The 25,259-nt window shown below is 47.1% G+C and overlaps 3 protein-coding genes across 12 annotated transcripts; 2 read left to right on the forward strand and 1 right to left on the reverse strand.

Moving 5' to 3' along the window:
• The first annotated feature begins 601 nt into the window (after positions 1-601).
• Positions 602-7,452, forward strand: LOC100276991 (adenylyl-sulfate kinase). Of its 8 annotated transcripts, XM_035962193.1 has the most exons (9): positions 1,037-1,454; positions 1,530-1,626; positions 1,974-2,114; positions 4,759-4,836; positions 4,938-5,087; positions 5,154-5,272; positions 5,344-5,428; positions 5,528-5,574; positions 6,808-7,341. In XM_035962193.1, exons 3-9 carry the CDS (start codon positions 1,991-1,993, stop codon positions 6,904-6,906), a joined length of 702 nt encoding a protein of 233 aa, XP_035818086.1. In that variant the 5' UTR covers positions 1,037-1,454; positions 1,530-1,626; positions 1,974-1,990; the 3' UTR covers positions 6,907-7,341. The 8 variants fall into 8 exon arrangements, with proteins under 8 accessions (XP_035818085.1, NP_001144141.1, XP_008658403.1 ...); XM_008660181.4 differs by lacking the exons at positions 1,037-1,454; positions 1,530-1,626 and adding an exon at positions 640-1,027 and having other exon boundaries at positions 5,528-5,569; XM_008660180.4 differs by lacking the exons at positions 1,037-1,454; positions 1,530-1,626 and adding an exon at positions 645-1,027.
• Positions 7,453-10,749: 3,297 nt separating this feature from the next.
• LOC100382895 (putative glycosyl hydrolase family 10 protein) lies at positions 10,750-14,074 on the forward strand. The gene is made up of 5 exons (NM_001175584.1): positions 10,750-10,908; positions 11,078-11,130; positions 12,045-12,267; positions 12,364-12,527; positions 12,641-14,074. The coding sequence occupies exons 1-5, from the start codon at positions 10,851-10,853 to the stop codon at positions 13,868-13,870; spliced, it is 1,728 nt and encodes a 575-aa protein (NP_001169055.1). The 5' UTR covers positions 10,750-10,850; the 3' UTR covers positions 13,871-14,074.
• A 7,744-nt stretch (positions 14,075-21,818) lies between these two features.
• Positions 21,819-24,977, reverse strand: LOC100191699 (putative glycosyl hydrolase family 10 protein). Of its 3 annotated transcripts, NM_001254836.2 has the most exons (6): positions 24,866-24,977; positions 24,643-24,731; positions 24,493-24,548; positions 23,575-23,797; positions 23,325-23,488; positions 21,821-23,207 (listed from the first exon to the last, which is right to left on the reverse strand). In NM_001254836.2, exons 2-6 carry the CDS (start codon positions 24,692-24,694, stop codon positions 21,972-21,974), a joined length of 1,731 nt encoding a protein of 576 aa, NP_001241765.2. In that variant the 5' UTR covers positions 24,695-24,731; positions 24,866-24,977; the 3' UTR covers positions 21,821-21,971. The 3 variants fall into 3 exon arrangements, with proteins under 3 accessions (XP_035817907.1, XP_008658023.1, NP_001241765.2); XM_035962014.1 differs by lacking the exon at positions 24,866-24,977 and having other exon boundaries at positions 21,819-23,207; positions 24,643-24,858; XM_008659801.2 differs by lacking the exons at positions 24,493-24,548; positions 24,643-24,731; positions 24,866-24,977 and adding an exon at positions 24,270-24,480 and having other exon boundaries at positions 21,819-23,207.
• Positions 24,978-25,259: the final 282 nt, after the last annotated feature.

The raw sequence follows: 25,259 nt of genomic DNA on the forward strand, positions 1-25,259 counted from the left end.
CTCAACAACAGTTTGAAGAACATCATAGGTAGAAACCACATCGTTATCTAGAGAAGATGTGACACAGAAGTCACCAGCGACAACCGCTGCGGCAAATGAAGCACTTACGGTGTCATGAGCTACATCAACGGTCGCAGAGCACTTATGAGCACACAGCTCAGCGCCTCAGCCGCCGCATCCATAGCGCCACGGACAGTGAAGCTAGGATTACACACAAGGGAAGATGGGAATCGAGGGTGCGGAATCTTATCGCGCAGGTATAGGGATGAGAATGGGGGAATATAGGGAGGAGAAGAACAAACCTAGCCTAGATGGGGAACGGTCGAACGGAAAAGCAGACGGCGTAAACGGACGGGAGGATGAAGATCGGAGACGGGCAGGAAGAGAAGAGTGCAGCGGCTAATGGTCATCAGCCGGGACTGATGCCAAATCTTCAACTAGTGGATGATTATGATGCCCAATACTTCAATTGCTGTGTTCAAGAGCCCAAAGATCTGAAGTCCGCCAAAGACGTTGCCAAATATACAAAAAAAATCTCGTAAAAACGAATGCTCAGTTATAGTTCGAAGAGAACCTCTGTCCTCTGGTCACACGCAGCAACCACCGACCCAGACGCTGAGACGCACCCCACATCCACGCATTTTCATTTCATCAATCAAACAGAACCTCTGGTCACACACACGCAGCAACCACCGAGCCCAGCGCCCGGCCCAGCCAGCCAGGGCCAACGGCAAGGCAACACCCTCCTCAGCCCGACGCCGACGCTCGCCGTCATCCTCGTAAATCCACAGCGCGCGCCTCCCGTCCTCCCAGGCCTCACCCCTAGCGATGCGCCACTCCCGGCGCTCGTGATCCATGGCCTCACTCCCCGTTCCTCACACTCTTCCGCGGGTCTCGCCAGCGATAGTGGGCGCCGCGAGGGGGAGGGCCGCGGTGCGCGTACGCACTGCCACCGCGGCATTGGGCGGTGGGTGCGGCGGCGGCGGCGGAATGGAGCAGCGCCACGGGGATGCCCCGCACAGCCCAGGTAATTCCTCGAGTTCCTCGGCTGGGGTCACTGTCATGGTGAAATTACCATCGGGAATTTCCCAGAATCCAGAGGGTGACGTGTCGGACGGGGCCGGGTGGTTGTTCCTGTACATGAGGTTATCTACCTGCTGCATCTGCTTCACTGGTCATCAGCCACTGCCGCTAACCTTTGTGTCCTGGCGATCATCCGGTAAGGATGATGGATAAGTAAATACGTGTGGAACTGGATCTCGAACTGGAGCCGATTGGACGTTTGACAGCGATGTTCTACTCCTGTTCTAGTATATTTCCCCCCTCTTTAAGAAGGGCAGTAGGAAGGTTGGTATTGTCATTCTGACGGCTCGCGTTCTGTTCTTTTGATGATTGTTCCTGGTCGCTCGGAGGGTTGTCATCATTCATCAATATCGTGGCGGCAGATAATTCTGGTAACTCTGGATCGTCTAGTTTTCCCGAAAGCATCTTAATCGTTCACAATGACCTAATAGCAATTCGTTCCACAGTGATGAGGAATCTTATAAATACATGGGATGGGACGGGTGGTGTTTTCAAATAAACTTGAAACGTGATGCCTCAATGGCATACATCTTATGAATTGAGGTAAAAGATAGTGATAACTTGTTAGTTCATCGTTCACAATTGACGAAAAAACATAATAATATAGGCAGGACAAAGAAACAAACCACTTTGATTTATGTGTCACTTTAGGATCATGGATAATATTCCTTACAAGAACTTTTATTTTTTCACAGTTTCCTGTAAATAGGAATATCAGCCTTTGTGTATCTGATGCTGTGAAGCAAACATTCGTTAAAAATATGCGTCGCGGTTATGTCCTTATAAGTTATGCTATGCCATTTTATTTACTTTTTACTGTTGTGCAAATGGATTGAACAACATGAGGAATAGAGCTGTACTAACCGTTTAGTGATATCCATCATCATCAGTGAAGGAGAAGCCTGTAATGTCAAACATTGGGAAATCGACTAATATTTTATGGCACAATTGCTTGATTGGACAATCTGATAGACAGAAATTGCTGGGACAAAAAGGCTGTGTCGTATGGATAACAGGACTCAGTGGTTCAGGTATGTTTTCAGTGGATTGTTGCCTTGAACTACTTGCTGGCTACAGCCTTTTTCTGTTTGGTTTTCAAATCCTTGGTCATGTACTCAGGTTTCTATGAGAGATTTCGTATTCTTTTTATTGAACAAAGCTTCCAGGTGCTATTGTTGCCACACACTTTCAGTTCAGTTCGGTAGCTTGCTTTGTGCTAGAATGCAAGATTTTTTTTCTCGAACACAGAAGACCTGTGTAACATTTCATTAAGAAGATAAAAGGAAACAAAGGAGAAGACCCCCCCCCCTCCCCTCGTTCACACACACAGTGACACAAGCCTCAGCAAGAAAATTAAAATCCCGAAGACAAGAAACAAAAATGACCCATCTAAGACGGCTAGAGCCTTAGAACCAGAGCAGATCACTGGCCTCCAACAATTGCCTCAGCTAGAAACTCCTGAAAACCTTTTGCACCTGCTGCACAATATAAAATGCACTCGTCAGTAATAGTCTGCAGTAAGATAGAGATGCTTGGGCTAGTGCCATTAAAGACAGTAATTTCAGTGCTTCCAGATTTCCCAAGAGACAAGTATAACCAGGCTGTTGATCCCTTTTTGGCAGCCTTTTGGCACACCCTTCACAGCTTGGCGCCACCAGCTTTGATGATGGCTGATGAGGAACTGAAGCCAATCTGAGCTTCTGTAGGATTATGTACCAAACCTGGCAGGTAAAGAGGCAGGAGACAAACAAATGTTGTACAGTTCGCCGTAAAAAAAATTGTTGTACAGTTTCATTTTCTTGGTCACAAAGGGGGCAAGCTGATCGGCTGTCCAGGAGTGATTCTTAGGACCTGTTTGGTTCTTAGTAACCAGGTTCCCGGAGGAACGTGGTACGCAGTACTCTATTAAAACAAGGTTTTAACACCACGGGAACCCACGTTCCCGGAACGAGGAACGTGGCCAAGTTCCACGTTCCCTGTTTCTAAGGTTTGGTTGAGCTGCGGCTTCTAGAAAAGTAGTTGTGAGCTGTGGAAAAGCTGTTGGGGGTGTGGGCTGTGAGAAAGCCAAAAGTTGTTTGGTTGAGCAGTTGTAGCTTCTAGAGAAACTATTAAGCGGACTCCACATGTCATCCACAGTCCTCTCCACTCAACTCTCTCCCTCTCTAATTGATGAGCGGACCTTGCTTATCTTCTTCCTCCCGTAGGCAGGGCGGGTTGCCAGGCCAGGGCAGCATCACGTGCCAGGGCCAGGCAGTACCCGTGCGCATTGGAGCCAGTGCTGTTTGCAGGGACCAGGTTAGCCTTTGTGTGGTCTCCGTTTCTCATGAGCACAAGTCATAGGTCGTGCGAAGGGAAAAAGAAAGAAGAACAACGAACAATATCTTTCGTAACCAGTGGCAGGTGGTTAATTTTTGCGAAAAGTTAGAAGCCCACAACAGTTGAAAGCAGGGGTGAGGGTGCTGTGAAATTTGTACTACAAAAAATCTGCTTTTGGCTATGGCTTTTGGGTGGAGGCTAACTTCTTTGGTTGGCTTTTGGCTTTTTGAGAAGTCAAAGCAAGTTGAAAAACCCAAACAAAGGGGCCTTAATAGCAAGCCTGATGAAGAATTTGCAGCGAGGGCGAGATGGTCGGGGTGGCAAGTCTTCCTTACTCTCTTCCACGGTGCAAACTGAATTGTGCCAAGGATGAAAGCAGCGTAAGCCGGTTTACTAGTATAGGATCCAGATTTGGAGAGCTGCCAGTGATGCTGATCAGACATCTCTGGTTGTAATGGGAAGTCATCTACCAGGTCCCAGATCAGAAGATACGAAGCAGAGGGACCAGCAGAGCACCCTTTATATCAGAAACTCATCAACGACCAGCATTACTATCCACAACCGTGTGTTGCTTAATAACCCTCTTAGGAACTGTCTTGAGAAGGTTAGGAGCTAAATCTTCTGTGGTTTTTTCACCCAATCATCTATCAGTCCAGAACGTACTGTTTCAGTCATTTCCAACCACAGACTTCACAGCCACCTTGAAGAGGGCTCGAGCATTAAGCAAAGTCAGCCCAAGGGCAAGAAGCAATTAGTCATTTAATTTGAGTGTCAAGATTCAACAATATGCTCATACATGCTTAGAGTTCTTTCCCAATTATTTTAATGCAAGTCATTTCCTCACCATATGATAACATATCTGGTTATATTGAACTAAATCGAACTTTGGATTTGAACTTCTATACAATCTAAACACTTCTTACATAAGCTTACGTGAGCTAAATGTCGTATTAGTTTTACGTCTTCTCTATAGGCAGCTGAATGCTGGCATCTTGATGACCATGAATCACTCAGAATGTAGTGTTGCCCTGTTGGCAAATGATTTTCACCAGCTGGTTTGCTGCCTAGTTAACGTCTTCACAACACAATAAGGACCAAATCTGGCATCCTTTGTGTATTGGCATCAATGCAGGAAATAGCTCTTCACCCTGTACTCTGATGATGCTTCTACTAGATTCATTTTCAAATTGATTTCTTAATATTTTAGCACTCCCTGTGCTACACAGTGATGGTGATTTTGGACAGTGTTAACATAATTACCTGTGGACCATGTTTGCAATGTTGTTCATACAGACCGTGGTTTCTTTTCTTTTGCATGTTGTTCTAAGTTAGCTTCTGAGTGGCTGAGTGTTATTTCAGAATTTGCATTGTTTCAAGAACTTGCATGTTGGTCTAAGTTAACACTTCCTGGTGACTGTTTGGCTACCATTAACCAAAGTGTGTGGTTTCTTCATTCTCTATCTATAGAAGTACTGGACTCATAAATATATTAGCATAAGGAAGTCATCACAATAACCTGCCATCTTTTTGTATGCCAGGGAAAAGTACTCTTGCATGTGCACTGAGTCGTGAGTTGCATTGCAGAGGCCACCTCACGTATGTACTTGATGGTGACAACCTCAGACATGGCCTAAATAGAGATTTAAGCTTTAAGGCAGAAGACCGTGCAGAAAATATACGAAGAGTTGGTAAGTTCTGATAAAAGAAGACGATTCACTAGAAATTCTTTCACTATAGCCAAATCTTTTGTGCAGGTGAAGTGGCAAAGCTTTTCGCTGATGCTGGTGTCATATGCATTGCTAGCTTGATATCTCCATACAGGAGAGATCGTGATGCATGCCGTGCTCTACTTCCACATTCTAACTTTATTGAAGTATGCCCACTTTGATTCGTTTAAGTTTTGTTAGTGTTAATAATCTATCTAACTACATGCAATCTCTGTAGGTATTTATTGATTTGCCCCTAAAAATTTGTGAAGCTCGTGATCCTAAAGGCCTATACAAGCTTGCACGTACAGGAAAGATTAAAGGTACAGTCAGCCTTTGAACCCTTTCTAGACATTCAAGTTTCCTCTTTGGGACATCCCAGGTGAAAGAATTGACTTCAAGCATTTCCATCTGACAAACAGGTTTCACTGGAATTGATGATCCATACGAACCACCAATTAATGGTGAGGTGAGCCTGAAGAGCATGCCTTCCTTCATAATCACGCCGTACAATTGCTAGAGTAAACTGAAACTCTGAAATACAAAGTCGTCATCAGCCACTATTGATGTGGTGCTTCCTTCATGATCACACCGTACAATTGCTAGAGTACACTGAAACTCTGAAATACAAAACCCTTCATTATGCTGTGACTACTGAAGTTTAGCACAAACAATCACTTCGTTTCTACACTCTTATTCCTTAACATTGAGAAATAAAAAATAACTGCCGGTGATAAGACAGCTCTGGGCATTGTGTGATAGAGAGGACCTCTCACGCAATCTAAGAAGACCTCTGTGTTAGAGTGTGTGTTCCTATATTATCCATGTATCCGTAGATGGGCTGGCACCGCTGTTAGGCTGCTGGCCTATTAGGGTTAGAGTTTTTTGGATCTATATATGTAGCCCTCCTCTATGCAATACACAAGGATTCTCACTCTCTTACACTCTGAACCCATGCCTCACTCCTACGTAGTGGCATTGTTGCCTGCATTATGCTCCAGTAGTCCAGTGATTCTCATTCAGTGAAGAATTGATAGCTTGTAAAAAGGTTAAAATTAAGCAATAGTTTGCATTTTCCATTATGGACTACTTGAAGCTGATGCCTGATGACAATAACACTAATTCCTAATTAGCTATGGGTTTAGGTCATGCAATGTGTGAATGCCATGCATACGTTTGGATTCCGATTAGCAGTTTAGAGCATCCGCACCAGATCTCTTATAAGTTGTTTTAAGAGAGCACCCTAAAATCAGTTTATGATATAGGAGAGTATTGCAGCAGCTGATTGCCTACAGCTAGTCTCCTATTATCCTATATTCCTTTTTTTTTGGGGGGGGGGGGGGAGGCTTGTCTCCTTTATTTAGGAGAGATGATGCTTCTTTCAGAAGATATCATAAAATTTATAAGTATAGGAGATATGATAATAGATTTGCTGCAACACCTTCATCTTCTAAAATACTACTTATTAGGTATAGGAGATCGGATAAGATATCCGGTGAGATGCTCTTAGAAACAAAAGCAATATTTTCTTATATATGTTTTCAATATCAAATTCTACTTGCTCATTTCATTTAATAAAGAATTTAGCTTTGGTCCTCATTCAGCAGTCTGACCATAAAACTCTTTACCTCTGTTGCCCTAATTAAATGATTTAGCCATTTGTTTTGAAAAGCTGGCTTGATCTCTGTGCGGTCTTATACAGATAGTAATTAAGATGAAAGATGGGGAATGCCCTTCACCCAAAGCAATGGCCAAGCAAGTTCTATGCTACCTTGAAGAGAACGGATATTTGCAAGCTTAGCATATGTATTTTGAGAAGATTGATCTGATTCTTGTGTGTCCATTACTTGTGGACACAATAAGATCTGTTGTTGGTCACATGAATAAAAGGCATCAACACGTAGGAAGTAACAGAAGGTACCGTTCATTCAGAAACGGAAATGGATTCATTCGTTTCATTGTTGATGATATTTGTTTCGCGTGTATTTTGCCTGCATAGCTGTGATTCATCTGCATCAGCAATTCAGGATGCATTCGGTTAACTCGCGTTGACCGTTCGCGTCAATTCGGGTAGTTGTTCTGTGCTTGCTAGTTGGGTTCTGTTGGCAATGTATTTGTTACAAGTAAATACGGACAATGTGTGTAATTTGTGTATCACTTTTTTTCCTCTTGGAATAAAAACCGAGGAACATTGTAACTTCTTCCATTGAATTCATGCTTTTGGCTTTTGCTGCCTCTTTCATTGTTGCAGTTTCTGAGGCAGTAAGAACGGGTTTACGAACCCTTCCACAGAAAAAGCTGCCATTTTATCTTGTTATATGCTCTTTTTTCATACAGGAAGTTATATTCTCAACTTCTCAATGACTGATTTTTTAGGATTACTTCTCAGTGACTTGTATTCATATCTTCGTTGGTATTGTGTTGTTTCCCCCCCTCCGGACCTGTTCGGTTGCGTGTCGATTGAAGTGGATTGAGATCCGCAATCGAACAAGGCTCCATGGTACACAATCCGCCATCCAGAGCTAGTGATGCAGTACTAGTTTGGTTCGTGTCTAATTGCGTCACACTTTAATTAAAGTTAGTCGTTTGAATTAAAGAACTAATTTTAAATAAAAAAGTTAGATAAAGTGTGGTAAATTAGGCAGGGATCCAAACATGATCGTCAAGGAGCCATACCACACAGCGCTCGTAATGGGAGCCACATAGCAGCCGGAAATGAAAGAATGAGGTTCCCGTGCCAACACCGACCAGCAGCACCTTATCTCGGTTCTAACCGATGGAGCTTGGAGGCAACGACGCATTCCTTCCGACGGAATTGCAACCTTTTGCACAGGTCTTAGGCAGCATGATTACCTGGAAAGCTGCAAAATGCGTGTGCTGATTTGGATAGGTCGTCCCACTGACCAGTGGGGCTCCCCGCTCATTCGCTACGCCGACCGGCTGGCGGCTGCAAGCCATGGCACACATACTGACATACTCGATCTAAAAGCTGAACTTTTCCTGGTTGTTGCTCCCTAATAATAGGGTCTAGGAGGAAGAAAAGAAAAAAAAAGTGAGCCACACAAAAAAAATGGGAGGTGGTGAGTTTAGGGTAAAATTCGCACGATCTGTTTGGTCCGCTATCTCAGTTATCATAGTTTGACATGTCTAAGGTTATGCAGGTTTGACTGACTTAAGTGTGCCAATACAGGAAACAGTTAAAAGAATGTTGGTCAGGAACCGTCACTCTTACTCTAATAGGTCGTCGGACATGTGTTTCGTTTGTAGCCATACTTATGGCTAGATTTTTCTCTTGTTACATAGATCTCACTCATCAATGACTTATAAAAGTGTGACAAGATTTTCTTAGGCGTGCCAAGATGTGGTGAATAATTATCAGAGCAACTTGAGCATAGCCCTCAAACAAACCTCTAAACTTGAGAGCTCAACTATAAAATATAATTCTAATAGGATTTTATCGTTGGTGTGACATTAAGGTATCAAAATCATCACAGAAATTTGTAGAGTTAAAAATAGAGAGAGGGCCTAGGTTGGAGGCTCATTCGATTATGATGAGCACACAAACAGTTTATAAAGGGTCAAACCGCTGAATCATAATATATATGTCCTCTTTGTAGTGGATGAATTGATGAAAACGGAGATGAAGATTACATGTTCATATGCTATCTGAGCTAGAGGACTGACTAACTCCCCTTTTGTTTTGGTTCCTATAAGAGTTCTAGTCTAAATGTCAAACATCTCAATTTGTGTAACTTTTTAGAGTTGTGAGCTTGCCTAAACTTTCCTAAATGATCGTGCAAGTAAGTATGCATTTACTTTCAATCCAAACCAAGATTATCGGTGCTTTTGGTTACCTGCATATGGGCATATGGCCTAGCCAGGGTCATATATGAGATGCACCCTTCAGGCCTTCACGGGTTTGGTTGTCTGTTAGCCTGTATAGCCTAGCTCTGCAGATGCAAAAATTTCACTTAGGCCCGGCTCCCGAGATCCATAGGAGATGAGCGTTTCTCGACAGTCAGGCTTAGCTGGTGCAACAGTTAGTCTTTCCTAATAATGGATTAATATGTAATTAGTGTCTATTAAATGATTCTAATTTATTTTAAATGTGGATTAAGACTCAAGTCTTAGTCATGGTAAATTATAGACTATTTACAACATCATCACATAAAAATATAATAAACACTAATAGCCTTTAAGCTCATGCAACAAGTATTCATGCAAGCAACTAAACAACATTTCTAATAGGTTAGATTGAACACATGCAGACAATAGAACATAGAGATGACATATGCTCTCAGGCAGGCTCCCTATATACGAGCCAACAGACAACCAAACAAGTTCTATGATAACTAAACTAGCTAACGAGGTGATCCCTAACTAGTGATTGGATAATAACCGCTTGCATAATTGTGACATCCCAAAAACAAGATAAGGTCATGTTTAGGAAGCTTTTGGTAGTTTTTCTTTCTCCAGAAATCTTGAAAAGCCAAAAGCTCCTCATCCAAGCAGGATTTCTTCTTCAAGTGGACAAAAACTGGGAAAAACTATATTTTTTGATACTAGAAATCAGAGAAACTCCCTCATGGCACCTTCCTAATTAAGCTTATTTTCCCTAGAGAACATTCTGGGGACGTGTTCCTGTAAAAGCTACAGCTCTTCTAAGAAGGAAGTAATAGCAACTTCAAAAGACTTTATATATTCTTCCTGATCTATATAAATAGAGTTTTTTTTTAAAAAAAAAAAACTCCAACAGCTTATCTAAATGGCTATCCAGATCTAGCTATCTTCTATTAATCCGGGTTTCTCGCTATCCAAATATAGAAAACATGAGTGGCTCTCTAGAGTGCAAATAAGATATAGAAAGTCTATTGGAGATTGAAAATATATAGAAAAAGATTTTTTTACAATTGAATCTTCAAATGATAATTTAGAGAGTGAAATCTAGAAAGACTCTTGGAGATGCTCTAATAAATTAGTACATATATATTGAACCTTGTTTGGATGAGCGAAACGAAACAACGACATCAGAAATCCGTTATACCGATGGCCCAGTGGACACGCCGCGGGAGGGCCTCGCCCGCCACCGCAGACCCTGACCTGGGCTGGGCAATTGGTAGCACCGTAACGATTGGTTTGAAGGACCCCGTACATGAGATGAGCGCGCGCAAAAAGAATGAAAGCACGTACACCCAGGAAAGGCAAGCGGGGCTCGGCTCCCGCCTACCACTTCTGATCCCACGGAGTCTCACTAGAGCCTTCTCTAATCTAGAATATACATCTTCTATACTACAACAGTTTAGTTCACTAGGGGCTAGTTTGGAAACCTCAATTTTTTAAAGGTTTTCTATTTTACCGAGGAAAATTAGTTGATTTTCTCTTTAAAAAAATAGAAATTCTTTGAGAAAATAAGGTTTCCAAACTAACCCTAAAGTTTTTTTTTTCTGGCTCGGTCCTTGCGTACACCACACGGCCCGAGACCATTACGTTCATTTTTCTCCCATCTGTTTGAACATAACTAACCAGCAGCGGGAAGCGGGAACCAAACCAACTCCTTCCTAGCGGCTATAAATAGATGCTGCGGCATGCACGGCCGGTGCAATCAGCAGCTCGGCTCATGAGCTCGTGCATCCCTCCCCTCTCTGCCTTTTTCATTGATTCGGCCATACATATCCGAGTGCACACACAGAGAGAGAGAGAGAGAGATCTAGGGGGAGAGAGAGGAGGGTCGTTGCAGCAATAATAATGGGGAGAAGAGCCTTGACGATCCTACCGCTGCTGTGGGTCGCCATGCTGAGTGGTGGTAAATTAAGCTCGATCGAACTAGCCGCGGCCGCCACTCGCTAGCTAGCTAGCTAGGCTCTTCTTCAGTTCGTTCTAGCTTAGCTTCAATCATTCTATCCTTCGTCATCAGTTGAGCCTTGAGACGATCGATCGTATTGGTACGTTATGGGTGGTGAACTCCTTTGCAGGCGCCGCTGCCGTGATGCAATCTCTTCCTTACGACTACTCGTCGAGCGCTGAGGTATGCATATGCCTAACTGCAAGCTATCCTCTCTCTCTCTCTCTCTCTCTCTCTCTCTCTCCTTCTTCAATTCCCCTCTCTAAGCTAGCTAGCTCATCCTATCCATACCATACCTGCAGTGACGTTGCCGAACTTATTTGTTACCGTGCTGCAGTGGCATTAGTAGTTGCCTGTCGCCGGCCACGTACGTACTCCGTAACTGACTGGTGACATGCGGCGCGTGGGCCACTAGCTGGGCACATAAGACTAGAGTACTTGCAGTGGTGACCAGGGAACTCTCCATTTTCATTAAGGCATTCCAACCAAACTGAAGGGGTCAAGGGAGATTAAATAATCTCTTTCTATTTAATTTTGACTAGGAAGGATCTAATCTTTTTCAATCCAACTTGAACCGAACAGGCCGGTGTAAGGGCTTGTTCGGTTGCATCTAGATCAAAAAAGATTAAATCATTTCCTAGTCAAATTTGAATAGAATAGAATTTAATCCCTCTCAACTGCCTTCTGTTCAGACACAACCAAAAAAGCCCTACAAGTAGCCATCGGAGCAACGAGAATTCACAGCCAAACTATCCCTCCCCGATCGAACAGGACCAAATACTTGCAACAAGAAGAGAATAAATAGTTGCGGGGCTGCAATTGAATGACGGGGGGGGGGGGGGGGGGGGGGGGGGGGGGGGGGGGGGGGGGGGGGGGGGGGGGGGGGGGGGGGGGGGGGGGGGGGGGGGGGGGGGGGGGGGGGGGGGGGGGGGGGTTGATAGATTGAGTGACAGTTAGTTACCCGTACACAAACTTTTCATTGGCCTTTTTTTACTGGGATCTTGACAGTTAGTTACCCGTTTCACCTTTAGCTAGCGTGACATTACTGCCATTCAAAAAAAAAAAGTGACGGTCGTGCTGCGAACGTGTGGGCGCAGTGCTTGCCGGAGCCGCTGGAGCCTCAGTACGGCGGCGGCATCCTCCGGAACGCCAACTTCAGCGCCGGCCTCCAGGGCTGGTCGGCGTTCGGGCACGGCGCCGTCGAGGAAGGCGCGTCGGCGAGCGGCAACAGCTACGGCGTGGCGCGGAACCGGACCCGGCCGTACCAGAGCGTCAGCCAGAAGGTGTACCTGCAGAATGACACGCACTACACCCTGTCAGGTCAGTCGACTGAGCTCCTCCGGCTTCCGGTATATTAATTAATTAATTAATGCAGCTTGTTAAAAGTTTGTGTTTTTGCGCTTCTGGTATATGCAGCTTGGTTGCAGGTCAGCAACGGTAGCGCCGATATCAGAGCCGTGGTGAAGACCGACGGCGACTTCGTCCACGCCGGCGTCGTCGAGGCGCGGTCCGGCTGCTGGTCCATTCTCAAAGGCGGCCTCACCGCCCCCGCCTCCGGGGCGGCAGAACTCTACTTCGAGGTAGACGTAGACTAGACGCACAAACCTGCCGCGTTGCATCGCATTGCAAGAAGCTGTTCCTGTCAGGCTATGCTCTTAAAACTTCACAAGAATTTTTGTTCCGCCGGATGCAGAGCAACACGACGGCGGACATATGGGTGGACAGCGCCTCGCTGCAGCCCTTCTCGCGAGAGGAGTGGGCGGCGCACCACAGCGCGGCCATCAAGTCGGCGCGCAAGAAGGCGGTGCGGCTCCGCGCCAGGGGCTCCGCCGGCGAGCCCGTGCCGGGGGCGCATGTGCGCATCGAGCACGTCCGGAGCGGCTTCCCGCTGGGGTCGGCCATGGGCGCGGAGATCCTGCGGAGTCCGGCGTACCAGCGGTGGTTCGCGTCGCGGTTCACGGTGGCCACCTTCGAGAACGAGATGAAGTGGTCCAGCACGGAGCGCTTGCGGGGGCGCGAGGACTACTCGGTTCCCGACGCGATGCTTAGGTTCGCCAGGAGCCACGGCATCGCCGTGCGCGGGCACAACGTGTTCTGGGACCAGCCGGGCCAGCAGCCGGCGTGGGTGCGGTCGCTGCCGTACCGGCAGCTCCTGCAGGCGACGGCGCGGCGGATCAGGTCGGTCATGTCGCGGTACGCCGGGCAGGTGGTCGCGTGGGACGTGGTGAATGAGAACCTCCACTTCCGGTTCTTCGAGGACAGGTTCGGGCGGGACGCGTCGGCGGAGCTGTACCGCAAAGCGCACCAGATGGACGGGCAGGCGCTCGTGTCCATGAACGAGTTCAACACGCTGGAGTGGCCCGGCGACCCCAAAGCCGGGCCGAGCAAGTACCTGGGCAAGCTGTTCCAGATCAAGGAGTTCCCGGGCAACACCAACGACGCCAGGATGGCCATCGGCCTCCAGGGCCACTTCTCCGTGCCCAGCATCCCCTACATCCGCGCCGCGCTCGACACCTTGTCCAGGGCCAACGCGCCCATCTGGCTCACCGAGATCGACGTCGCGCCGGGGCCCAACCAGGCGTACCACCTCGAGCAGATACTCAGGGAGGTGTACGCGCACCCGGCCGTGCACGGCATCATCCTCTGGACGGCGCGCCACCGGCAGGGATGCTACGTCATGTGCCTCACCGACAACAACTTCCAGAACCTCCCCACCGGCGACGTCGTCGACAGGCTCATCGCGGAGTGGAAGACGCATTCGCACGCTGGCGTGGCGGACGCCGACGGCTACTACGAGGCCGAGCTGTTCCACGGGGACTACAAGGTCACCGTCAGCCACCCGGCGGCCAACTCCACCGTGGTGCAGAGCCTGAGCGTCGACAGGGAGACCGATCCCGATACCGAGTTCACCATACACGTCTAACTGCCTTAGCTCCTAGCCTCCTTCCTACCCCTAGTCCTAGGACTACACATATATCTATAGGGCGCCCGAGAGACAGAATTCCTGGTGAGGCGATCCATATGTAATGTTCATATATACAGTATAAAAAAGGAGGAATATACATATGATATATGTTGAGAGGGTGGTCTGTCCATTCTATAATATACAGATGATATATTGCTTTTCCTAGAATATGGCAAAAACCGGAGGCAGGATGGAGGGCCAAGATTGGAAGTCGGAGCTGGATGACTTTCACTCACTGAACGATTTTCACTGGAGGACTTTCACCGGAGAGCTTGAGCCTGGCAACGATGACCTGTTGAGACCTTCACTGGAGGACTTTCACTCACTGAAGGACTTTCACTGGGAGAGGACAATGTTGAATGAGGAGTATATGCGTTTAAATGATAGTCTTAGCTCTGACATGACATTATTAAAATCATATATGGTACTTATAGTTATAATGTAGTGGTGAAATAACTAGATTAAAATAACAAAATTTATATTTAGCTACGATCACAAATAGATTATGAAACTTTTTCTCATAACAGTACAACGCACATTTATACATAAGTTATTACGGTATTATATATTCTCATTGCAACACACGGACACTCACCTAGTAAAGTATTATGCACACTATGGCTTGAAACTCTACAAAAATCTATGTACATTAGGTTCTTAATTAACTAATTAACTAATCTTTCTCTGGTACTGCTGGTAGCCTGGTGTCTTTACAATGACAGCTAGCATACAAATTTGTCTATAATAAATCAATCTATATGAGACCGAATATTTCACCGATCCATTAATTTTTTTTATCGAATTCCCTTCATGTTTAATGCACCCACTCTCTTCTTCCTCTTGTCCACCAATCAGGCTTGAGATTTTGTATTTGGAAACGTGTAGTAAATATTATAATTGATAAGCAACTCAAATAAATGTGTAACTACCCCAATTAATAAATGATACTATAGTGTTTTATCTGTCATACTTATCTGTCCTATTTCTATATATTAAAGCAGGACACAAATCTACACAGCCGTGTGTCCACGCCGACGTTTTTTTAATGTAGCCACACGATGCTCATCCAACGACCATCAACACTTGGGAGCAAAAATTGCATCTCGAACTGGTCACGTCGCCGCCTGATCACAATCCAACGGCTAGCGCTTCCTTAGCCGCGAAGTCTGGTGGCGAGTCCCGTATCTGGTGGTAGAAAGTTCACGATCCAACCGATGATGGCGTCGTCCGCCCATCCCATGTCACGTACCGCCCCTCCGCGACACGGCACCGCCACAGATGGTCCGCGCATCCGCGTTGCCGACGGGGTGGCGATGTTGTTGCTGCTGTCGCTGCGGAAGAAGGAGGCATTGCTAGCGGCAACGGCGGCGCGAACGCACGCGCGGTGGATCGCTGTGGACTCGTGGCTGTCGACGCGCCCCTGGATGAGCCCTAGAAGGGAATGGGGACGCAGCTTTCTGGCAATGACGGTTAGGCGAGCGGCACCTCTTTCTTCCCTGTGAGGCTGTGACCTTCACCACGGCAAGTTCCCTCCTGATACTCCTCTCCCCTACCGCTCTCTTCCTTTCATGCGACTGTGCGAAATCGAACCCAGGCAGCGTGTGCAAGCAAGGCTGGCAGCCCTCCTGTTAGAGAGTCAATAGTGTACTTAGGCCCTTGTGACACTCCTTTCTCGATTCATCAAGGAAGTTAGGAGGCTGGATGACAAATTACTTTTGCTGGACATTGACCTTCTGGAGAGCAAGCTCCAATTCTCTCTAGAAATCTTCCAAAGGCCAAAGCTTCTCTGACTGCTGCAAGAACTTCAGCCAAGGCCATTTATGTTGTGTTGTTGAGACAAAATTGTTTTATGCCTATGACCGTATATGTAACACCCGGTTTTAAGGAACAAAGTCGGGTGCATCTCATACATGCGCCAAGAAGACAACATATATAATAACAGAGTGTATAGAGATAAATGTCATAAAACATCAGAGTATTTATTACATAGCGGAAGACTTATTACAAAATAAAAGTATAACCATAAAACGAACTAAGGATCGTCGGCGCCAATGTCGACTGAGAAACGCCACCTAGATCAGATCAAACTCCTCGCCTTGTAGCTCCTCCTGAACCACCTGCTCTTCTCCTGTGGGGGGGGGGGTGTGAGACAGCAAGAGTGAGCTCACATACGTTCATCGCTCAACAAGTTGTGGGGAATAATGTGGCATGAACTCACCAAAGGTGGGAGTTCATGAAGTGTAAGGCTGATCAATGGAATAAAGGCTGAAGCTGAGCATTGCTTTTATAAGTTGGTCAAAATTTTATTAGCAATTACTAGGTGTAAGTAAATACCAAACCTTAATAATAATAAAGAACAGTAATAGTAAAATAATCCCAAATGCGATGCAAATGTCAAATTGAATTTAAGTTCCATAATTAATCATGTGAGGGTCCGAGCCGCTCATGACCGTGAGCACGGCTAGTATACTAGTTTTACACTCTGCAGAGGTTGCGCATCTTTACCCACAAGTCGTGTATCCCATGTCGCCTGGGTTTGCAAGGCCCTTAGACACTACCGAGGTGAATGGCTAGGGATCCACTACGAGGCCTTTACAAAGTTCCACTAGCTTCCGAAAACCCGCTACAGTTTATAGGAAGATCCAGTACAGGGTTCCTGGCTGACAGCCATCGCAGCAAAATCAACCAGGGACCTCCCCGCACTGACCTCTCCCCTACTGCCCTTGCCCCTTTCGGGTAAGGTAGTCTTCCACTAGCTTTCCTAATTAGTCAGCCAAGGGCGTCCCATTATACCCTTGTGGTAGCACTGTTTTCCCGGGTGGTCGCTCCATGTTCCCATTAATTTAATGATCTTAACATGAACAATAATAATAACAAGTTAATAACAGAATAATCATGATTCATGAATAGTGTATCTCCATACCCAATCCACATAAAGCAATAGCAAGTACTACCCAAAAATATTTCAGGGGTGAACAAGGTATAGAGGTAATCAAAACTGGGGTAACATAAAGGCTCCCATCAAAATTATCCTATGCAGATCATTAAAATTAATAAGAACATGGCTGGGAAAGTAAGTGATCAAGGGCACAACTTGCCTTCAATGAGCTCCTGCTCAGCTACTTCTACTTGTTGAACCTCAGTTTCCACAGTGGCTTGCTCGTCTACTCGCATCAACACAATACATACATAGTATAGCCAAAATCAACATCACACCAAGCATGTAAATAAAATATGCAGTAAAAATCTACATATCAAAATGAAACCATAGGAACTGGAATCACTAAATTTGGAGTTATATATTTCAAGTTATGAATTTCTGTAGCTTTTATGTATTTAATACAAGATTAAGTATTAGATAAATTTAAATGAGCCTTTCATGCCAAAACAGAGGCACAAATGCGCAGACAATATTATTACAAAAATTTAGGAACTGGAATGGACCAATTTGGAGCTCATATGAATTTTCTATGGAATAAACAAGTTTTAAGAATTCTTTTTATATTAAAAATCAATTTCTGTATTTATTTACCTATTTATATGCTCTCTGGACTGGGCCTCATTTTCTGGGAAAACAGGGGGCTATGCGCAAGATATCCCAGACACAGAGAACAGGGTCCCTGGATGGCGGGTTGTTTCTTAACTTTCGTGGGGTTCCTATGCAAATAAACCAGCGAAAAGGTATCGGTAAATCCAGGCCGTCCGATCCGAACTATCGCGCCAGATTAGATCTACGCGAGTTACACACCCGCGCACCCCGTGACCGTCGGATCTGAGATTCCACGGCTGAGATCCGATCACGCTCACATCTCCTCAGAACCATCCGATATAATCTAACGGCTCTGATTTAACGTACCGAAGCAGTACGCCGCTTATAATCCTAGCCGTTCCTCAACAGATCAACGCCCCTAGAGCCTTCTTCCACCTGAGTCCAAACGCGGCGGCGCTATACACCTGGACGCGGCGGAACCCGCCGGCGACATCCGACCCTGGCCGGCCACCGGATGATTCACCAATCCCGCTAGGATTTCGCGCAAAGGAGAACAAGGCGTATGCGATGAAACACTTACTAGAGACAGGAACGATGCTCGGAGAGCCACCCACGGGGAGGTGGTAATTCCGCCCTGATGCGCACACCGACGAGCAATCAAGGGGCGCGTAGTCGTCGACTCCGCCCACCAACGCCACGGATGGCTTCGCTCTAGCTTAGTGTAGACACCCGAGCGACACTCTAGGCTGACACACCAGCACGGCCTGGGGCAGCGACGGCGGCGAAGCCACACACCGCACTCTCTCTCTCTCTCTCTCGCTCACTTGACAATGGCGGCGATTCTGTTCTATAGACGCACGAGGAGCGAGATAGGGGAATAGATGGAGTCGGCGCATCGATCTTTACATCTAGGGGGCTCCCCGAACGGGTCCAGATCCGGCATTGGGGAAAGAAAGGCGGAGCTGGCCATCTCGTAGCCGCGATCCTCGCGTGGACGTTACGGTACAGCCGCGACGCGCGTGGGGACGAGGGATGGCCCAAGGGTCGGTGGAGCGCGCGCGGTCTTCAACGCCCGCCACCGATTCTCTCGTGACGTGTGCGGGATTCCCGGGCGGGCTCTGGTTTCGGTCCGAGCGGCGCACACGGTGGGGAAGAAGAATCTGGTTAAGGGGCCCCACCAGTTATTGGCGAGCACCACGCGACCGGGAGGCTGACAACGTGGACCACGCGCCAGCGAACGAGAGGAAGCGAACGCGGGTGGCGACTGGCCAGTGGGCCCCCGTGTCGGCGCGAAAGGAAACTGAGCCGCGCAGGGTAAGTCTAAGTGGGCCGAATTGCGCGAACCAGGCCCATCTGCAGGACTTTTCCTTTTCCTTTTTATATTTTCATTTTCCTTTTCACTTAAACCTCAAAATTTAAATTTGAATCTTGTCATGAGTTTCTTTTTGAGTAAATTAAACAAATTCAAACCCTAGTATAGGAATCACATATCTTTATTTACTTATTTTTCTCCACATTATATTTATTTCCCTCTCTTTTTGTAATTTTCAGAATTTCTTTTAGATGTCAAATTCCACTTTGGACTTTAATATATTTCTTTTCATATTATTCTATGTTGTCACAAAATGCACACAAGATAAAATCCAGCATGATGCATAATTTGGTGGAATACATTTTTGTTAATTATTTGTTTTCAAATGAAGTGTTCACATGTGATGATAAATGGAGAAATCACATATAAAGAAAAGAAAAAATTCCTTTTATTTCTTTACATATTGGGTATTACAGTATATTACTTATTCTTGGTGTTAATTTTGTTTTTTCACATGTCACACCTGTAAAATGACTGAGTTTTGTTAGTTCTTGGCTAAAGTATAGCCACCATCTGTTAAATTAGCTAAAATCGACATACTTATGCACGAGGAACTTGATAATTTGAGTTATCCATAGTCATGTAATATTGGGACCTTCACTTATTAATGTCAAAGCTATTAGTTGTTGCAGACTATTCCTCTTTGGCTGCTGCTCCTGTAGTCTATGGTATCTCAACACAGACATTGTGACCTTCAATTAATTATGTTAAGGTTGTTAGTTGTTGCAAACTGCCCTCCTTCCGCTGCTGCTCCAGTTTGTGATTCTCAAGACAATACTGATTGATTAAACTACCAATTTTACTGATTATAATCCGAGCTATTGCCTCTGGTTGATTTTTTCAGAAACCCTGCCCTTGTGTCCAAAGAGAAGATATCAGGATATTTTTCTTTCAGCGTACTTTTGCTTAGGTGCAATTCCCTAGAGATTTGAGCAATACAAGTCCCTCAAATTTACATAGACATCAATATTTTATATCAAGAAGTTTGCATAGTCATCAATATTTTATATGAAGATGCTGTGTATTTTCACCTCTCTGGAGTTGTTTTTTTAACAAGGGGCGAAGCCCCCTATTTCATTAGGAAATAGGAAAATGTTCATTACACATGACACAAACACGACCAGATGGCCCGACAGAAACTCGGCTTAACCGAAACCCTACCAGATCACCTTACAATATCACCCTAGATAAGCAAGGAGACCTAGTAAAGAACACAACCCGAACAACTAATAAGACCATAAGCATTTCTTATTACAACGACAGAAACCATCGCTAAGAAGCGAGAAGCAACAAAAGCTAGCTACGGAACCTAAATCCAGACGTTCAGACACCAGCACAACCCTGAAACAACAACTCCAAATCATCCAGAAATGCGCCGGTCCCTCGGACACCACCCGTGCGTTCGGCCAAACGCTTCACTTGCTATCTTTCTGATTAACTTGCTTCCTTGAACCAACATCCTTTTTCCCTCTCTTTCTGTCGAATAGCCCAGGAATCCAACCAGAAGCAACAAAGAAAAATGACGTTAGAAGGATCAAGCAGAATCTTATCACCGAAGCACCAATCATTTCTTGTTCTCCAAATTGCCCAGAACACCGCACTACAACCAAACAGAAGCAGATTGGATATTTTATCCTTAGATTTACTTAACCAACCATCACACAGATCGCTGATACTTTTTGGAATGACTACCAAATTTAAGGCCACTTGAATCACTCTCCACATGTATCTTGCAATGGGACATTAAAAGAATAAATGATCAATTGTTTCGTCGCATCCACAAAAACAACAATCTTGAGAACCTTTCCAATTTCTTTTTTCAAATTATCTTTTGTGAGAATTTTGTTTCTCACAACCAATCAGATAAAAATTTTGATTTTTTTGTGGTAACTTGGATTTCCACAAGAACTTGTACGGAACTGCTACTTGATCACTAACTTTCTTTTTATATAAAGAATTCACAGAAAAACCTTTCTTATCAAGACACCAAACAATTCTGTCTTCTTGATCCGATAGAGAAAGATTATTACAACAACCCAAAAGATCCTCAAACAACACGCTCAAATTACGAGTAATCCTTCTCCTAAACGAAAGAACTTCAAAATTGGAACCCAAGACTTTATTAACAGAAATGTCTTTGTCATAAGCCAAGTCAAATAGAATAGGGAATTTGACAGCCAAAGGTAAGCTTCCTGTCCAAGAACATTTCCATAAACTAGTTTTCATGCCATTAATAGAAATGATTTTTTTGCCATAAACCATTTGAATTCTCAATATTCCAAAGCCATTTAGTTAATAAAGAATCATTCATGAATTCAAGGTTCAAAACACCTAAACCTCCCTGACTTTTAGGAGAACACACAGATGACCAATTAACCAGGTGAAATTTTTTTGACTGATACCCACCTTGCCATAAAAGACGTTTTTTGTAAATATCCACTTTTCTAATAACAGATTTAGGAATAGGATATATAGAAAGCATATAAAGCGGCACATTGGAAAGACAATTATTTAACAAAGTCAATCTACCACCCAAACTTAGGAATCTGCCTTGCCATCGAGCAAGCCTTTTTCTCATTTTCTCCACCATGGGATCCCAGAGACTTTTATTAATCTTCTTGTTATCAATTGGGACTCCAAGATATTTCATAGGAAGATTGATAATAGGACAAGTAAAAATATTTGTATACAGGTCTTCAATTTCCTTGGCCTTTGTATAAATGATCCTTTTCTGCTCTTTTTAATTTGTATGGTTGTGTCTATTTTTGTTCATGTAAAATCTAGAGGTGAACGTGCGCTGGCGCGCGCAAGCGACTAGTCCTAAATTTGCTATGGACATATTTATGGGCAGAGGAATGTTCTACCCAATAACACAAAAGTCGAGCTCCATGTTTGAAGTTATTCCTGTGGCATCAAAATGGCGACAGAGGCAGTTAACGTTGACCTTTAGCCACAACCAATGGAGGGATAAGCTTTTAATTTTAAAGAAACGGAAAGGGATGAAAATGGAACATTTTACTTTGGAATAATCTTGGAGATCGGGATTAAAAACGGTGTTCTCCTTTGCCTTCCGTTGCAATTATCCAAGGTGAAAACTGGTACACACGAATGACTAAGCTTCTAAGCTTTCACAGTTCTGTGACAACAGCAGGTAATCTTACATTACATTACACCTAGCAACTGATGAACCAGTTGGTCTAGACCTGCATGTCAATGAAGTAGTGGTCACTCCCTGAGCCCAGCTCCACCTTGACGCTCCGGGAGATGGAGCTGTTGAGCGCCGGGTGGCTGACGGTGACCTTATACTCGCCGTGGACGAGCTCGGCCTCGAAGTAGCCCTGCGCGTCCGTGGAGCCGGCCCGCGGAGTCGCCCGCCACTCGGCGATGAGGCGGTCCACGACGTCCCCCTGCGGCAGGTTGTTGAAGCTGTTGTCGGTGAGGCACATGACGTAGCACCCCTCGGGCCGCCACGCCGACCAGATGACGATCCCCTGCACCGCCGGGTGCGCGTACGCCTCGCGCAGCACCTCCTCGAGGTGCTGCGCCTGCGACGGGCCCGGCGCGACGTCGACCTCGGTGAGCCAGACGGGGATGCCGGCCTGGGCGAGGGTGTCGAGGGCGGCGCGCATGTACGGGATGTTGGGGTTGGTGGTGAAGTGGCCCTCGAGGCCGATGGCCATCCCGGCGCCGTTCTCCGGGTAGGCGGCGATGATCTGCTGCAGGCGCTGCAGGTACCTCGCCGGCAGCGCGGCCATGTCGCCCGGCTGCTCCACGGTGTTGAACTCGTTCATGAACATGAGCGCGGAGCCGGCGTCCAGCAGGCGCGCGGCGGCGTAGAAGGCGGTGGACGCGTCCCAGCCGAAGCGGCCCTCGTAGAAGTTGAAGTGCAGGTTCTCGTTGACGACGTCCCAGCCGATGACCTGGCCGGCGTAGCGCGACACTACGGAGCGGATGCGGCGCGACGCCGCCGCCAGCAGCTGCGGGTACGGCAGCGACTGCACCCACCGGGGCTGCTGGCTGGGCTGGTCCCAGAACACGTTGTGGCCGCGCACGGCGATGCCGTTGGACTTGGCGAACGCCATCATGGCGTCCGGGACCGTGTAGTCCTCTTGGCCCGGCGCAGGCTCCGTGCTGTACCACTTCATCTCGTTCTCGAAGGTGGCCACCGCGAACCGGGACGCGAACCACGTCTGGTACGCCGAGTTGGTGAGGATGTACCGGCTCACGGCCGCGCCCAGCGGGAAGTTGGTCCGGACCGCGTCCAGGGACACCGCCGCGCCCTCCAGCGGATTCCCCGCGGAGTCCGTCGCCTGGAGCCTCACCGCCTTCTTGCGCGCCGCGGACACGGACTCGGCGCGGTGCGCCGTCCACTCGTCCTTGGAGAAGGGCTTGAGCGAGACGCTGTCCACCCACAGGTCCACCGTAGCGTTGCTCTGCACGTAGTACGGCCGCACGATCGTATCATATATCATCTCGATTGGCTGCCTCGGTCTCACTCGCTCTCTCACATCCGTGAAACAAAAGCAATCAACGGACGACCTTGTTCCTACCTCGAAGTAGAGCTCGGCAGGACCCGAAGACGCGGCGGTGAGGCCGCCCTTGAGCATGGACCAGCACCCGGCCTTGGCGACGCCGCCGCCGGCGTGGACGAAGTCACCGACGGTCTTGACGACGGCCCGCACGTCGGCGCCTCCGTCGCTGACCTGCAACCACGCTGTAACCAACAACCGGGCTGGTCAGTTTCAGTACCACATGTTCACATGCACGCGACGATCCATGACCATGATCCATCCGTCGTACCGGAGAGGGTGTAGTGCGTGTCGGCCTGCAGGTACACCTTCTGGCTGACGCTCTGGTACGGCCGCGTCCGGTTGAGCGCGACGGCGAACCCGTTGCCCGCCGCCGACGTGCTCTCGGCGATGCTGCCGTAGCCGAAGGCGGACCAGCCCCGCAGGCCCGCGCTGAAGTCGGCGTTGCGGAGGACGCCCCCGCCGTACTGCGGCTCCAGCGGCTCCGGCAAGCACTGCAGCGAGCACGCAACCATCAGTTTTTTTTGTGTTTTTTTTGGTTCCGTTAAATTTGAATCAATCGATTTGGCGGATGCATGGCATGCAGCTGCAAGTTTCCCATCGGAATCCTTAACGGAGGCCTGTTGCTTTGATCTTGGCAATAAGCAGATGCTTTGCTTTGCTGTGTAGCTAGAAACACGCATGCGTGTTCCTGAGACTATCAGACAGTCGATGTCGATCGGTCTAACAGTGGTTTAGAAGCACCGTTCTTTTTTATTTGTCGTGTGTTAGTTTAAAGATAAACTAATAAGAAGTAGTATAAAATGCTAGATGACGTATGCGTTTTTTTTGTTTTGTTGTCGAGCTTGGCGTGGCTTACATGACACGTAAACACACACCCTCGACGTCGACGGGCACGTACAGTTGTCGTGCATGGCACTGAAAAGCATATGTCACATATATATATGCAGGGGAAAATTTAATTACCAAAGGGCCGGGGGGACGACGATCAACGATGGGAATTAATACCATGGAGAAGCTGACGACGGCGGGAACGAATTGCGTGCGTGCGTGCGGTGGATTATCGTGCGGCCCGTGACAAGGGAAAGCCAATTGGCAATGGTTAAAATATTGTTTTGATAAAACTAAGCCGGCGGCGGGTGAAGCTTCGGCTGGACCACGCAGTCATGTAGGGAACACAGGGACTTGCCTCGATGCTTGCAGAGTAGTCGTACTCGTACGGGAGAGATGATTTCACCATGCAGCCTGCAGACGGACCGGAGAAGCAGAATGCAATGTCAGTTACAGGCCAGGGCAATCGAGTTTCTCGGAGTACCTATACCGCTACTATACGTCGTACCTTGCAGGAGAGCAATCCATCCGAGCCAGAAGGCCAGTTTGGCTTTGGTCATCCTGTCTCGGCACGGCAGGCACTCAGTCTCGACCGATCTGCAGGCAAAGCAAACCATCAGCAACGCGACTGCGTACGTGTCTAGGCAATGACGACGACAGGGGTACTAGCTACAGTACAGAGCAACAGAGCTCTAGTAGCTAGCAATGGACCATGGCGTGCAGCACAGTACCGGGCCTAGCTACACGTACTCCCGAGTCCGAGGTTGTTGTGTCTGTGGCGCTGTGCTCAGGGTCAGGCGAAGAGAAAGAGACCAGAGAGTGCACGAGCGAGGGCGTCGTTCGGGACCACGGAATGGCATGACCTTTGCGTGGTCTCTCGCTCGCCATTTATAGGCGACGGCGGCGCGGCCGGCCAACACCCCTGCGAGCGGGAGCGGCCGTGGGATATCCGTTGGCAGTTGCTTGCCGGCCGCGGTCACCTACGCCCACGGGAGAGCTTCCCGGCCGCGAGGGACAAAGAGTACCCGCCCGCCCGCCCGCCCCGTGCTTTGACTTCGACGCGCCACACACACACACACACACACAGTTACTATACACTTGCCTCGCCGCCCTCTGCATATTCTA

This window comes from Zea mays, chromosome 9 (genome assembly GCF_902167145.1).
Source record: "Zea mays cultivar B73 chromosome 9, Zm-B73-REFERENCE-NAM-5.0, whole genome shotgun sequence".
Classification (NCBI taxonomy): Eukaryota; Viridiplantae; Streptophyta; class Magnoliopsida; order Poales; family Poaceae; genus Zea; species Zea mays.